Here is a 13472-nt window from a genome sequence, read left to right as displayed (position 1 = left end):
CTGGCCACTGGAAAAATTGAGTGTAGATGCGAGGAAAGCAGAGGTGAAAGTTTCAGGACCTGCTGAGCAAAGGCAGGGACAGGTTAAATATCATTTTTTCATGCAATGCTGCTTTGTCTCACCATACAGGTGAGAGATACATATTAAATTAAATGTTTTATATTATATCTAATATTATAATGAACACAACAATGAACGTATAAAATTTACAGGCACAGCACAGCAGGAGGTGGTTTTGAGGTGTCTATTGACAAGATGGAACACTAAAGCCTCAATCTATTCGAATCAGATTTGATCTCCTAACTGTGAGAATGTTATTGGCCATGTGAATATTTCCTTATCAAACTCACAGTGGCATCAGGAAAGCCTTCAGAAATTCCTGAGGGAGTGCCGCACTGTCGGGGGGCCAGCGCTGAGGGAGCGCCGCACCGTCAGAGGGTCAGTGCTGAGGGAATTTGCTCTTCCAACACTGCATTGTTGGTATTGACAAACTTCAGCGAGTGCATTAAGGGCAGGGTTAGTGCTTGGGGAAGTCACCTGAGTGGGGGCTTCAAGGGCTGGTCACTGGGGCAAGGGGTGCAATATTTGGCAAGTCAGTGACGGGCTGGGGTGTGTCTAGACTGGTGAGGCTACAGGAGCTGATGGAAATGTCTTGTCTGGGTTCCTGTTTGGTTTGTTGTCTAGCGTTTACAATGGCAGCGTGCTGGGTGTCTGAGTGTGAGCAGGTTGGTGCAGCGTTCCAGTGACAGTAATGCTCTGTGTTGTTTTCAGGATGGATGATACGTACAGTCTGGGAACGCGAGATGTAAGTACAGCCCTGTGTTTGAAATGAATTCAGCTCTGCCTCTTCAGCCAGTACATTGCTGACTCTGATCACTATCTTCATTCTCAGGGTGGCAATGATTTTGGACAACTGGACCTCAACCTACTGAACACTGAGGCTGCACTCAGCTCATGTAAGTGGGTATGGGGGTGGGGGTGGGGTGGGGTGGGGTGTGGTGTGGTGGAGGCAGTGAGGAAGCGGTGAGCTGTGTGTCCAAATTCCAAAATGAGCCTCAGTCCAGCATCTGTACCAGGGTGGAATCTATACCAGCCAGTACAATGTTCTAGAAGCCTAGGCCTGTGTTCAGTGTATGGTGGGCATGGGAGGTGTAAACTGGGGGTAGTGATTATAGCAGTCACTTTTTGGGTGTGGGGGTATTTGGGTGTATGTTCAGTGTTGGGGGGTGTATTTTCAGTGTATAGGTGGGGGTCTGTATTTTGAATGTGGCGGGGTCCTGGACTCTGGGTGTAGAGGGCGGGGTCTGTATTTTGAGTTGGTGTAGGGCATGAGGTCTGCATTCTGTGAGGGCTGGTGAAATAACTCCACAGAGGCCGGTATCCCATCAACACATCACTCTTTATTTATACGTGGAGAGTCCTTTACACTGCTCCAGCTATGTCAGAACCAGTTCTCAGTGAACAGAACCACTGACACTCCTTAACTGTCAGCTAGGACTCTCTGATTGGAGCTATCAATTTAGTCCAATCAGGGAACTCGTATTCTATGAGATCCAACCGGCTGACCTTGTTATAATCACTGTAGCAGGATGTGGATTAGGAAGCTTTGAAGGGGGTGGGATGTAGTGTGGAAGATCGGGTGGTCACAGACTTTGTAAATCAGTGATACTGATTGACTGGGGTTTGGGGAATTGAGGGGATTAGGAGCAAGCCCAAGAGTGAAAGCCTTGATGAAGCAGTGACTCCTCTTGTCTTCCAGATCCAGCAGCCGGCCCCTTCCTGACCATCGTAGAACAACCGAAACAGGTAAATCCAACCCTTCCTAACACAGAAAATCATCCTATTCCCTCAGGATCTTTTGCTCATTTCAATCTGTATCCTCTGGTTATGGGCTGTTATGCACAATGGTTTCTCCCTGTCAACTCGATCAAAAACTTTGAATAATTTGAAAACCTCTCTTAAATCAACCCCCCCAGCCCACACCTAAACAAACTTCTGTGCGTAGTAGGGAACCACTGCAGCTCCTCAAATCTCTCTGAGGTTCCTCATCCATGGTACTTTCCTCATAAATGGGGAGGCGATGGTCTAGTGGTATTGTCACTGGGCTGTTAATCCAGAGACCTAGATACCTGTTCTGGGGACCCAGGTTTGAATCCTGCCACAGCAAATGGTGGAATTTGAGTTCAATTAATTACAATCTAATGATGACCAAGAACCTATTGTCGATTGTTGGAAAAACCCATCTGGTTCACTAATGTCCTTTAGGGAAGGAAACTGCCATCCTTACCTGGTCTGGTCTACATGTGACTCCAGATCCAAAGCAATGTGGTTTACTCTGAGCTGCCCTCTGGGCAATCAGGGATAGGCAATAAATGCTGCCTTGCCAGTGATGCCCTCATCCCGTGAATGAATAAAAAAAAGTAAATAAATCTCCTCTGCACCCTCTCCAAGTTCTTGGCCTGCAGAATTGGCTGTAATATTCTAGCTGGGGCTGACCTGGTGAATTCTAATGGTTCAGCATCACTTCCTAGCTTTTGGACACTCTGCATATATGTATAAAAATATTTGCTCTTGACCAGTCTTGTCAACTTGTTCTGGAACCTTCAGTAATTGGTGTGCACCTATCCCCAAGTTTCTCTCTTCCTGCTCCCTCTTCAAACTGTGCCACTTCTTTTTACAGCCTTTCCCTGTTCTTCTGACCAAAAATATCTCACTTCACACTTCTCTGCAAGAAATTTAACGCCTGCCCATTTCACCAAGCTGTCCCTGTCCTAACGTCTATTACCGCCCTCCTCACTGTCTCTCTGCATTTCTATGTTTCACTTTCTGAAGAAGGGTCGCTGGAGCCGAAACATTAACTTTGCTTTCTCTCTACTGATGCTGCCAAATCTGCCAAGTTTTTCCAGTAATTTGTGTTTTTGTTTCCAAGCGTCATGTCATTGGTGAACTTTGATAGTCTGCTCTGTGTGACAATGTGCCATGTGTTTGATGCAGAGGGGATTCCGATTCCGTTATGGCTGTGAAGGCCCTTCACACGGAGGCCTGCCTGGAGCATCCAGTGAAAAAAATCGCAAGACGTACCCAACCATAAAGGTCAGAACATGAGGGGGCATTGAGAAGATAGAAGTCAGAGCATGAGGGGAGCTTTTACAGCAGGCAAAGGTCATAGTGTGAGGATTGTTTAGAGGGAGCTAAGGTCAGAGAGTACGTAAGGCATGTTTGGAGAGTGTGTGAGAATCATTTAGAGGGGGCAAAGGTCACTGTGTGAGGAGCATTGAGGGGAGGGCATGGGTTAGAGCAATGTCTTTTAACTGATTTATATGTTTAATTTTCCCTTAGATTTTCAATTACACTGGTAATGCAAAGATTGTAGTGCAGCTAGTGACAGCCAAAGACCCTCCCAAACTACATGCTCACAGCCTGGTTGGGAAACAATGCACCGATGATGGAGTCTGTATCGTACAAGTGGGTCCCAAGGACATGACTGCACAGTAAGTTCACACGCACTGAGACTCATTCCATCACAACCTGCATTCTGCAGATGAAATGCACTAAGACCCAGCGTAACAGGTCACTTCAGCTTTCATAGTTGGACAAGGATGAAATAAATCCAGAAAGGAAGAACTCGAATTTATATAACACCATTCAAGATTTATGGACCAAGGTGTTTCACAAATTCTTTTGAAGTATAGTCACCACAGTAACATAATCCAAACATTAAGAATCCTCTGAGAGTTCTTGTCACCTTGATTTTAATTGCCGTATTTTGACATTTTCCCCTGGTTCTAGATTTAAGCAGTATTTATTTACTCACTTGCATTGCCATATCCTCCAGGGCTAGAGGCCCAAAGCTGAAATATGGGATTAGTGTAGTCTGATCTTTGGCCAACACAGACAGGATGGGTCAAATGCTCTCCTGTGCTGTGAATGTCTATATGTCTACATAGAATGTAACTCAGATTGCTCTGCACCTCAGCTGTCTGAAGTCTCTCTCCACTTAAACAACATTCCACTTTTCTTTTCTTCCTACCCAAGTGGAAAGTCTTGCATTTTCCCCGCATTATACTCTATCAACCAAATTTCTGTTCACTCACTTAAGCTGCCTATATTTCTCTGCAGATCCTTTTTGTCCTCCTTGCATCTTCCTATCCATCTAACATTTGTGGCTTTTTAACAAATTTGACTACATTAAACTTTAAAGAGTGTTTGGAGAATGTAGCAAGGAGGAAAGCAGAAAGCAGAACCCATAGATGTGTATAGTTCAGGAGACTAATCCTCTGTATCCTCGTTCTCTAGGTTTACTAATCTGGGCATTCTGCACGTCACAAAGAAGAATGTTCCGGATGTTCTGTTTGACAGGTTATTTAACGAGACATACCAGCGCAATCCTTTGGACAGAAAAAATTTTCTGAACAAGGCCATTCTGTCAGGTGAGGATGGCTGCTGTGGGAACATAGAGAACCCATTTTGACATAACCGCAGGGATTGTTTGGAGCTCTGCTTTCTGTAGCTGCCCTTTTATTTGTGAGGATCTTTGCAGTAGACTCTGAGAATAAAAGCAACAAATAAGGCAAGAAGAAGTGCACTGGGAAAATGTGAGCATGGTGCTACCATTTGAACATTGACTTCTATGGAGCTGAGTTGATGAGGTACGGAGGAGAGTCAGGAGCATTCGGGAGATGGTCAGTCCCAGTGATTGTGGAGCACTCGAGAGGCTGGTGCAGCAAGCCCATGGTTCGTAGGCAGACATATTCTTACTCTGTGTGCCGAGACAGATATAGACAGGAGGGCTCTTGTGCTGTGGTAGTGTCTCTACCTCTAAGCCAGAAGGCCTGGCTTTATGTCCCACCTGTTCCAGAGGTGTACATAAGAACATAAGAACCAGGAGCAGGAGTAGGCCATCTGGCCCTTCGAGCTCACTCCGCCATTCAATAAGATCATGACTGATCTTTTCATAGACTCAGTTCGACCTACCCATCCTCTCACCATAACCCTTAATTCCTTTACTTTTCAAAAAATTATCTATCTTAGCTTTAAAAACATTCAATGAGGAAGCCTCAACTACTTCACTGGGCAGGGAATTCCACAGGTTCATAACCCTATGGGTGAAGAAGTTCCTCCTTAATTCAGTCCTAAATCTGCTCCCACTAATTTTGAGGCTATGTCCTCTTGTTCTAGTTTCACCTGCCTGTGGAAACAACTTCCCCGCTTCTATCTTACCTATTCCCTTCATAATTTTATGTGTTTCTATAATATCGCCCCTCATTCTTTTAAATTCCAATGAATATAATCCCAGTCTGCTCAGTCTCTCCTCATAAGTCAACCCTCTCAACTCTGGAATCAACCTAGTGAATCTCCTCTGCACCCCCTCCAGTGCCAGTACATCCTTTCTCAAGTAAGGAGACCAAAACTGCACACAGTACTCCAGGTGTGGCCTCACCAGCACCCTATACAGCTGCAACATAAGCTCCCTCTTTTTAAACTCCATCCGTCCAGCAATGAAGGACAAAGTTCCATTTGCCTTCTTAATTACCTGTTGTACCTGCAAACCAACCTTCTGAGCTTCATGCACAAGGACACCCAGGTCCCTCTGCACAATTTTTTACCTATTTTTTGCTATTATTCCTACCAAAATGGATGACTTCACATTTATCAACATTGTACTCCATCTGCCAGACCTTTGACCACTCACTTAGACTATCTATATCCCTCTGCAGACTTTCAGAGCCCTCTGCACACTTTGATCTACCACTCATCTTCGTGTCATCTGCAAACATTGACACACTATATGTGGTCCCCAACTGCAGATCATCGATGTAAATGGTAAACAATTGCAGTTCCAACACTAATCCCTCAGGCACACCACTAGTCACTAATCGTCAACAGAAAAGCACCTATTTATCCCCACTCTTTGCTTCCTGATAACCAATCCTCTATTCACGCTAATACAGTGCCTGTAACACTGAGCACCTTTTGTCTTATGCAGTGGCCTTTTGTGTGGCACCTTGTCGAATGCCTTTTTGAAATAATAATAATGATATAATAATGATATTTTTGAGCAGGTTGATGAGAAAATGTTATAAACAGACAGGATCTGTCTGAGGTCTGTTGACTTTAGAACCAGAGGACGTAGCATATGAACCAGGCCATAGAAAATCAAGATGAGGAAGAATTTCTTTGCGCACATTGTGGTGAATTTTTGCAATTCTCTATCCCACAGGGATGTGGAAGCTCAATTATTGAGCAGGCTCAAGACAGGAATCAATAGGTTTCTGGAGTCAAATGATATCATGGGATTTGCAGATAGCACGAGGAGATGATCAACCCTCATCCAGAATGGTGGGGTAGGCTTGATGGGCTGAATAGCCTACACCTATTCCTATGTTCCAAATCAGTTATATTCAACAGCACAAAAGAAGGCGCTTTATGTCTAACCGGTGTTTGTAATGTCCACAAGTTAATCATTTCAATCACATTTGAAACACACTTAGTTCCCATCTTCTAACCAATCTGGTTTTACTTCAGCCACTGTCCAATCTAACGTTGCACATTGACCTGGCTCCTGCAATGCATTGGTCATGAGCAGAAAGCTCCAGGAATTTGAAAGCCTCAGTTTGAGACACCGTGAGATGAGGTTTGGCATCTTGGTGAAGTTCTTTGTGCAGGGCAGGTCTCCAGGAGAAAGAGACCTGGGAACAGCCATGTAAAACCCAAGTTCTGGACTGGGTCTGCTGCATGATCAGGAACTTGGAAGATTGGAACATGGGAGGAGCTGCCAGAAGGGCTGAACGGCCTCTGTCTTGGGTATTTAGCATCCTCATCCTGACAGCCGTTAATAAACTGCTGACATTTACAATCTCACAAAACAAGCAATTGGCCTACAGGCCTGATGGGGCTTAACAGGGTGGATTCTGAGAGAAAGAGCCCCTCCAATCCCCCCCCCCCCCCCCCCCCGCCATCCCCCAAAGTTCGAGAAGTGGGGACTAGAGGACATGGTTTAAATATGAGAGGTCTCCCATTTAAGACAGAAATGAGGAGAATGTTTTTCTATCAAAGGAACGTTAGTCTGTGCAATTCACTTTTGATCCATAAGGGAGTCACTAGTAATGGGCGCGGACCATAACCAGATCAACCATGATCTTATTGAACAGATCAGCAGTCTTGAGAGGCCAAAGGGCCTACTCCTGCTCCTAAATCCTATGTTCCTATACATGAACAGAATGGAACACAAGTTTCTGCCAATCAGACACACCAAGCCACTAAAAAATTGACATTGTAATTGTTAATTTGGCAGGTACTGATGAATGAAGATAGATTCTCACAGGAATTAGGATTAATTTCCTGGAAACTGTTTTTATTCTCGATTGTATTATGACTGGAAAGACAGTGCATCAGTTACTGTGGGGCAGCAGGGTTACACAGCCCTGATACGGAGAGTTTCATGTACGGTTATGTGAGGGTATTAATAACCAACAAGGACTCTCTTCAAAACCAGCTCAAGAAGCACAGCAGTTTCGCCAAGAGTCTGAGCAATTAGCCAAGGAGATGGATCTGAGCGTTGTGAGGCTACAGTTCACAGCTTACCTCCCTGACAGTGATGGCATGTATACACGGCCACTTGAACCTGTCATCTCTGACCCCATCTTTGACAGCAGTAAGTAACGGGACAGTGTGTGGGGGTGACGCTGCGTGTTGTATATGTGTAGGGGGGACAACAGTGTGTGGAGGGGTTTAACAATGCGTGGGGGTATGGGGGAGCAACAGTGTGACCAGTAAGGTCAGTCCTGTTCAAGTCAGAAAACACTGCTCGGTCTAACAGTTAAAATGTGTGCAGCCTGAAGGAATGTGTGTTTGTCCATAATGTTTCAATTTTACTTCAATCACAAAGTTATTTCATACATGAGGAGGGTGTTTGTCCCAAGAGCTGCTGTGAACTGATGCAGAGAGAGCTCTGGAAGATTCACAATCAATTAGCGCAGTGTTTACAATGGCTGGGAAAGGCTTTGTTGGCCACTGGATGATTCCAGGTCAATGGGTCACACTTGGGTGGAGTGTGGGGAGGGGAGGGGTCAGGTGACCAACAATCTGCCCCTGGATTGTGGGGCAACCAGTGAGTTGCCTATTTTCACACAGGGCAAGGCTTCATTGGCAGGGCCACACTGTCCATTGGAATGGACGTGAGAGTAAACCAAGGGTTAGCTTTAGGGGTCCTTCACTTTTCTATCAGATCCCACAAGTGCCTGGGAGCCTGCGTTGAACACAAGTCCTTGCTGTTGAGCCATTCCACGCTGGGGACTGGAAGGGGGTCACCCACCCAGATTGACCCTTTGGGGGCGAACTCTGGGGGCATTTCCCATCAGGCAGCTGGGGATTGATGAGCAGGAAAAGTCTGCGATTAATGAGTGATGGCTGGTCACCGCGACTGAACACTGCTCCACCTGGACCGACATGAATGGCCTACCATCACTGTACCGTCAGGGGACCCCTGAGGCCAGTGTAAAGAGTGGCTGCTAACCTGGCCTCCATGCCCAAGACTCTGTAAATCACCAGAGCCCAGTTCGTCAGCGTGCTCGCCAGTGGGAGTATGTCTGACCATTAAGCTATAAAGATGACTCCTTTTTAAAAAAAGTTCACTGCTGATTGGAAAGTGAAATGATTGGTCTTTTTTTTTAAGAAAATCTTTAAATCAGCATCTGTTATTGTGACAGTTACTGACATTTCATTGTAACTGTACAAAGAAATCTCACTAAGAATTTTATAACAGAGAATAGACATTGCAGGGAAAATGAGGAGAGAGCGAGAGACAGGGAATGAGGTGATGGAAGGGGAATGGGGAGAAGGGTGAATGAGGAGAGCGGAAGAGAGAGGAATAAGGAGAGGGAGACAGAATTAGAGGGACAAGAGAATAGAGAGAGACAGAGGAATGAGGGCAGAGAGGGGGTCGAATGAGAGAAAGAGGGAGGAATGAGGTAAGACAGAGGCAGTAATGAAGTGAGAGAAGTGGGGAGAGGGGAAAATAAGAAGAGAGAGATGGGATCAGAGAATTAGAAAAGAGAGAAGGGTATGGGGGGGGAGAAAGAGAAAGGAATGGGTGAATCCGGAGAGGGAGAAAGGGAGGGAATGAGGAAAGAGGGAGGCAGTTTGAGGATTGGAGGTGGATTAAGGAGGGGGAGGGGAGGGTGACAGGCCTGTTGGAGGGTAGAAGCAGTGTAGAGACTCTACGTGCTCAGTCACCGGGGAGATGGTAAGGCTGTTTTGTCTGCAGGATGCAGGGGGATATACATCTGGATAGTTAGCAACCTCGGCTTGGAAAGGCCTTGGAGAGATCTGAAGGCTGTGAGAAAGGTTCCTGCAGCAAGTATACAGGGCTGTAGTGGCCCAGTGCAGCTCATTGAGAGTAGCTGCTTGGTTAAAGGCCTCAGGTGATCCATTTCAGACAAGTCAGAGTTTGTTTCTGATTAAGGAGAAGGGTTGGATGTGAGTTGAGAATTTGATGGATTGTGGAAAGGGGATTTGGCAGGAGAGATAGAGAGAATGTGCATGATGTGGCTGAGGGGAAAACAAGCAGCTTGGTAGAGGGCTGGATGTAACAGTGGAAAAGCTGAGGCTGAGACATGTTGTAAATACAGACCTTGGGCTAAGGCGACAGTCAAGGGTTTGTGTGAGACAGGCAAAAAGAAACCTGAAAACTTTCACATGAACATCTGAAAATATTTCAATCGGCAGCAGCTGCCTCTGAAAGCAGAGTATATTTGAGTCATTGAGAAATCCCAGCAAAATCCATTGAGTTTCCAGATGAGCTCAGCAGCCAGAGTCTATGAGACAGTATTAGTCAGTGGGAAAAGTGGAGGCTTTAGAAAATTGTTCAATAGACACATGGCTGAATATCTTGGTAAGAACAAGTCCTAGATTGACGACTATCAAAGTCTAAAGATTAGTCAATTAGACAACACAGGGTCTTGTGTTGGGGTGTCAGCCTGGAGCAGAGACAGACTGGGGATGAGCCAGCCTTGGTTGGAGGGGTTGAGGGCAGAGGACTCTGAAGAGACATAGCTCAGTTGGTTCTGGAAGATCCTAGTGCTGACATAAAGGAAGTTACTCTGCTCAGGTCTTCCCCGTAGAGACAATGGTATAGTGGTAAAGTCTAGTAATCCAGAACCTCGGGCTGATGAAAACTGAAAGAACTCAGAAAATCAGAAACAAAAGCAGAAGTTTCAGGAAAAGCTCAGCAGATTTGGCAGCATTTGTGGAAAGAAATCAGAGTTAACATTTCAGATTCAGTGACCCTTCCTCAGAATGTCAGGCTAATGATCTGGGGGTATGGGTTCAAATTCAGTAGAAAAAAAAATCTGGAACTAAAAGGTCGTCTAATGGTGACCATATAAACAATGTTGATTTTGCAACCTGCTTTATGTAAAGGTCTTAAAGGCCGCAATTTTATAGTAGGGAACAGGATATGATTTCAGTTGATGGGAGATGCAGGTGGTGTAAAGAGACAGAAGAATCTGAAAGCAATCTCTGATTGAGATAATAGACTTTTTCTTGGGGCGTCCCATTGTGATAGTAGACAGACGTGTAGAGAGCTATGAGGATCTTACATGGAGAGAGAGTGAGATTGAAATGATTAAAGGCAGTTAGATATGAAAGCCTAGGTTCAACGTGGTGTTGATAGTGAGGACTGGGAAACATGGTGAGTGGTGCTTCAAGCTCCTGTGCTGAAATCAGTGGGTAACATGCTTTGGGTAGGTCCCATGAGCTGGTCCATTTGCAGGTCCCTTGTGGAGGGTGGAGGTGACTAGTGGACGTCAGTCATTTTGTAGACTGACTACTCATGAGCTGATGTCTCAGAGCTACAGCCAAAGATAGCAAAAGTTCATGAGCCAGTACGTGTCTGGGCATTTTGTGACTAATAACAAACAGAGTATGGGAAGACTGTCCAGTGGACTTCCCCTGGTGTTTCCTGCGCATTCAATTAAAATAGCAAAGACTCGAGAACGGGAAATTCCCTGCAGTTATTTCTGCACTATTTTATTTGAGTTTACAGACAGGACGTGATAGATGTCTTTTATTACTATTCTCACTCTGACACTTCTCACTGCTGACAGCAGATAGTAACTGATGAAAGTGATCAGGGAGTGCAAGGATAGAGTCAGAACTTCCAGCCCTGCATTGCACCAGGCCCGTTTTTATGAAAATGAATGATTCCCTGTGTTAGGGATCATGCAGCAGATTTTCATCCATCTGGTTTGTTGAGTTTAAATCTGTCAAAACGTTTCCAGCAGCAAAATATAGTGGCTGCTGGAAATCGTAAATAAAAACAACAAATGCTGCAAAGACTCAGCAGGTCGGGTAACATCTGTGGAGAGTTAGCGTTTCAGGTTGATGACATTTCATCAGGTTTTTATTTCTCATGGTTTTCCAGATGTGTGTGAAGCTTGCTTTGCCCATTTTTCACTTAATTTTAAGCGTGCTGTTTTTTCCAATCTTGTATACTTGACAGAGGCTCCAAATGCTTCCAATCTGAAGATTGTCAGGATGGACAAAACGTCAGGCTGTGTGACAGGCGGGGATGAGATTTACCTCTTGTGTGACAAGGTTCAGAAAGGTAAGGTTTTTCAGGTCGAAGGACAATAGGCATTAGCCCATTTGTGTTCAGTATTTTGGGCAAAGATGCTCTTTATTTAGCCGGGTTTGGTGTGGGCATTGTTTCGTGAATGAGGGAGTAGCCGACTGTGATCAGAGTGGCTGTTCTTCGCATCAGAATTTTATGACGTTAGACAGCTGGGAAACTATGGAAATGTAGCAAAGTTGAGCTTAGTCCCACCTTCAGCTAACAGCAGGAATCACTGCGAAGGTACCAGCATGGGGTGCTGGTGGAGGTTATGTTGTCTGATTGCTGACTCATTGGTAGACATGCCACAGTGGAACTGTAAGATCCTGACATATGGTCCTGAAAAAGGTCAAGGTTTCTTGTACTGAGGAGCTGTCCAAGCAATGTTCCCTTCACTGTGTCTCATGCATAAAAATACAGGGCTCTAATTTGATCTGCACTTTTACACTGGAAACTGCTGTCACACAGCAAACCTTTTGCACACAGTATAGCTGTACCATTGAATCCTATTTATTCCGAATCATAAAGTACACTGCTGGGGGTGGTGAAGCAGAAACTGTGTCCTCAGTTTAGAATAGGTCAGGTAGCTTAGTTTCAAAACAGCGAGATGAAAGGTTCTCTTTGCAGTTAGTGGCAGAGCTTCCTACTGAGCGAAGTTGACTAAGGTGGTTCCTGATGGTCAGTTCCAGGACACATTGTCAGTTGTTTCTCATCTTGATAGTCACGAGACAAATTGATAAGGTGAGGGGCAGACTTTATTTAAATTGAACAGGCTCCATGGTTTTATTATTAAAGGTTTGGAGTACAAAACAGGTTTTGTTGAACACAACATGAGAAGCAGAGGTAAGCTATTCAGTCCCTCATGTTTCCTTTACCATTCACTAAGGTCACGGCCTCTCAGCATCTACTCTGTCAAACCTTCTCTGAATCTTATGTATTTCAATGATAATCACTTCTTAGTGTCCTAAATTCCAGAGAAGTTAGCCAATTCTACTAATTTGCTATTACAACCTGTCATTTCAGGGAATCTAGTGAACCTTCATTGTTACCCCTCTAAGGTAAGTATATCCCTGTGTATGGTGACCAAATGTGCACAGTGCTCTACGTAGTCACACCAATACCATATATCATTGAATCACAGAAGTGATCTGGCTCTACAAATGAGTATTATTACTGAGTGCCATTTTTCTGCTTTTTCCCCATATCCTTGCATATTATTTTTATTCAAGTAATGATCCAGTGTCCCTCTCCGATCCCTCAGTTGAACCTGCCTCCACCACATTTAAAGCAGTCTATACCATACCCTAACTACTCACTGTGTAACTTTTTTTTCACATCACTTTGCTTCTTTTGCAATTTTTTTGCTTAATTTTCATGAGATTTGGATTTAAATCTATGCCTTCTCATTCATATTCCTTTTACAAATGGGAACAGTTTCTCTTTCTACTTACTCTACCAGCCTGCTCATGATTTTGAACAGCTGAATCAAATGTCCCCTCAGCCACCCTCTTTTCAAGGAGAACAGTCCCACCTTCTTCAAGCTACCCTCATCACTGAGTCACCTTTGCAGCCTCTTTGCATCCTTCTCACAGAGAAGTGCTGGCCCACACTTAAGGAGAGATTTCCTAACTCTCAACAAAACTGAGGCAGAGAGACTCAACTTGAAGGATGCATCATCTCTAGGTACCTGAAGAAGTCTAACTTCGCTAGTGGGGAAATGACTAGAAACAATTATTCGGGATAGAATTAATAGGCACATGAGAAAAAGATGGATTGATTTGGAAGAGTCAGTGTGGATTTGTCAAGGGAAACTTATGTATCATTAACTTGCTGTAGGATTTTGTAGAGGTAACAGAGAGGT

At 44.6% G+C, this 13472-nt stretch overlaps 1 protein-coding gene across 1 annotated transcript in view; it reads left to right on the top strand.

The window, feature by feature from the left end:
* The first annotated feature begins 749 nt into the window (after nt 1-749).
* The window catches only part of LOC109917574 (nuclear factor NF-kappa-B p100 subunit-like), a 37566-nt gene continuing 24843 nt past the window's right edge, over nt 750-13472 (top strand). Inside the window, exons 1-8 of the mRNA XM_048616305.1 lie at nt 750-805; nt 893-956; nt 1760-1806; nt 2995-3093; nt 3340-3491; nt 4297-4430; nt 7496-7654; nt 11501-11605. Of these exons, the coding sequence (XP_048472262.1) occupies nt 752-805; nt 893-956; nt 1760-1806; nt 2995-3093; nt 3340-3491; nt 4297-4430; nt 7496-7654; nt 11501-11605 (814 nt within the window). The 5' untranslated portion in view covers nt 750-751. The remainder of the gene's footprint in view (nt 806-892; nt 957-1759; nt 1807-2994; nt 3094-3339; nt 3492-4296; nt 4431-7495; nt 7655-11500; nt 11606-13472) is intronic.

Source organism: Rhincodon typus, chromosome 34 (genome assembly GCF_021869965.1).
Source record: "Rhincodon typus isolate 14 chromosome 34, sRhiTyp1.1, whole genome shotgun sequence".
Lineage (NCBI taxonomy): Eukaryota > Metazoa > Chordata > Chondrichthyes > Orectolobiformes > Rhincodontidae > Rhincodon > Rhincodon typus.
Note: the sequence above shows the minus strand (reverse complement) of the source record. Positions and strands in the feature narration are given on the sequence as shown.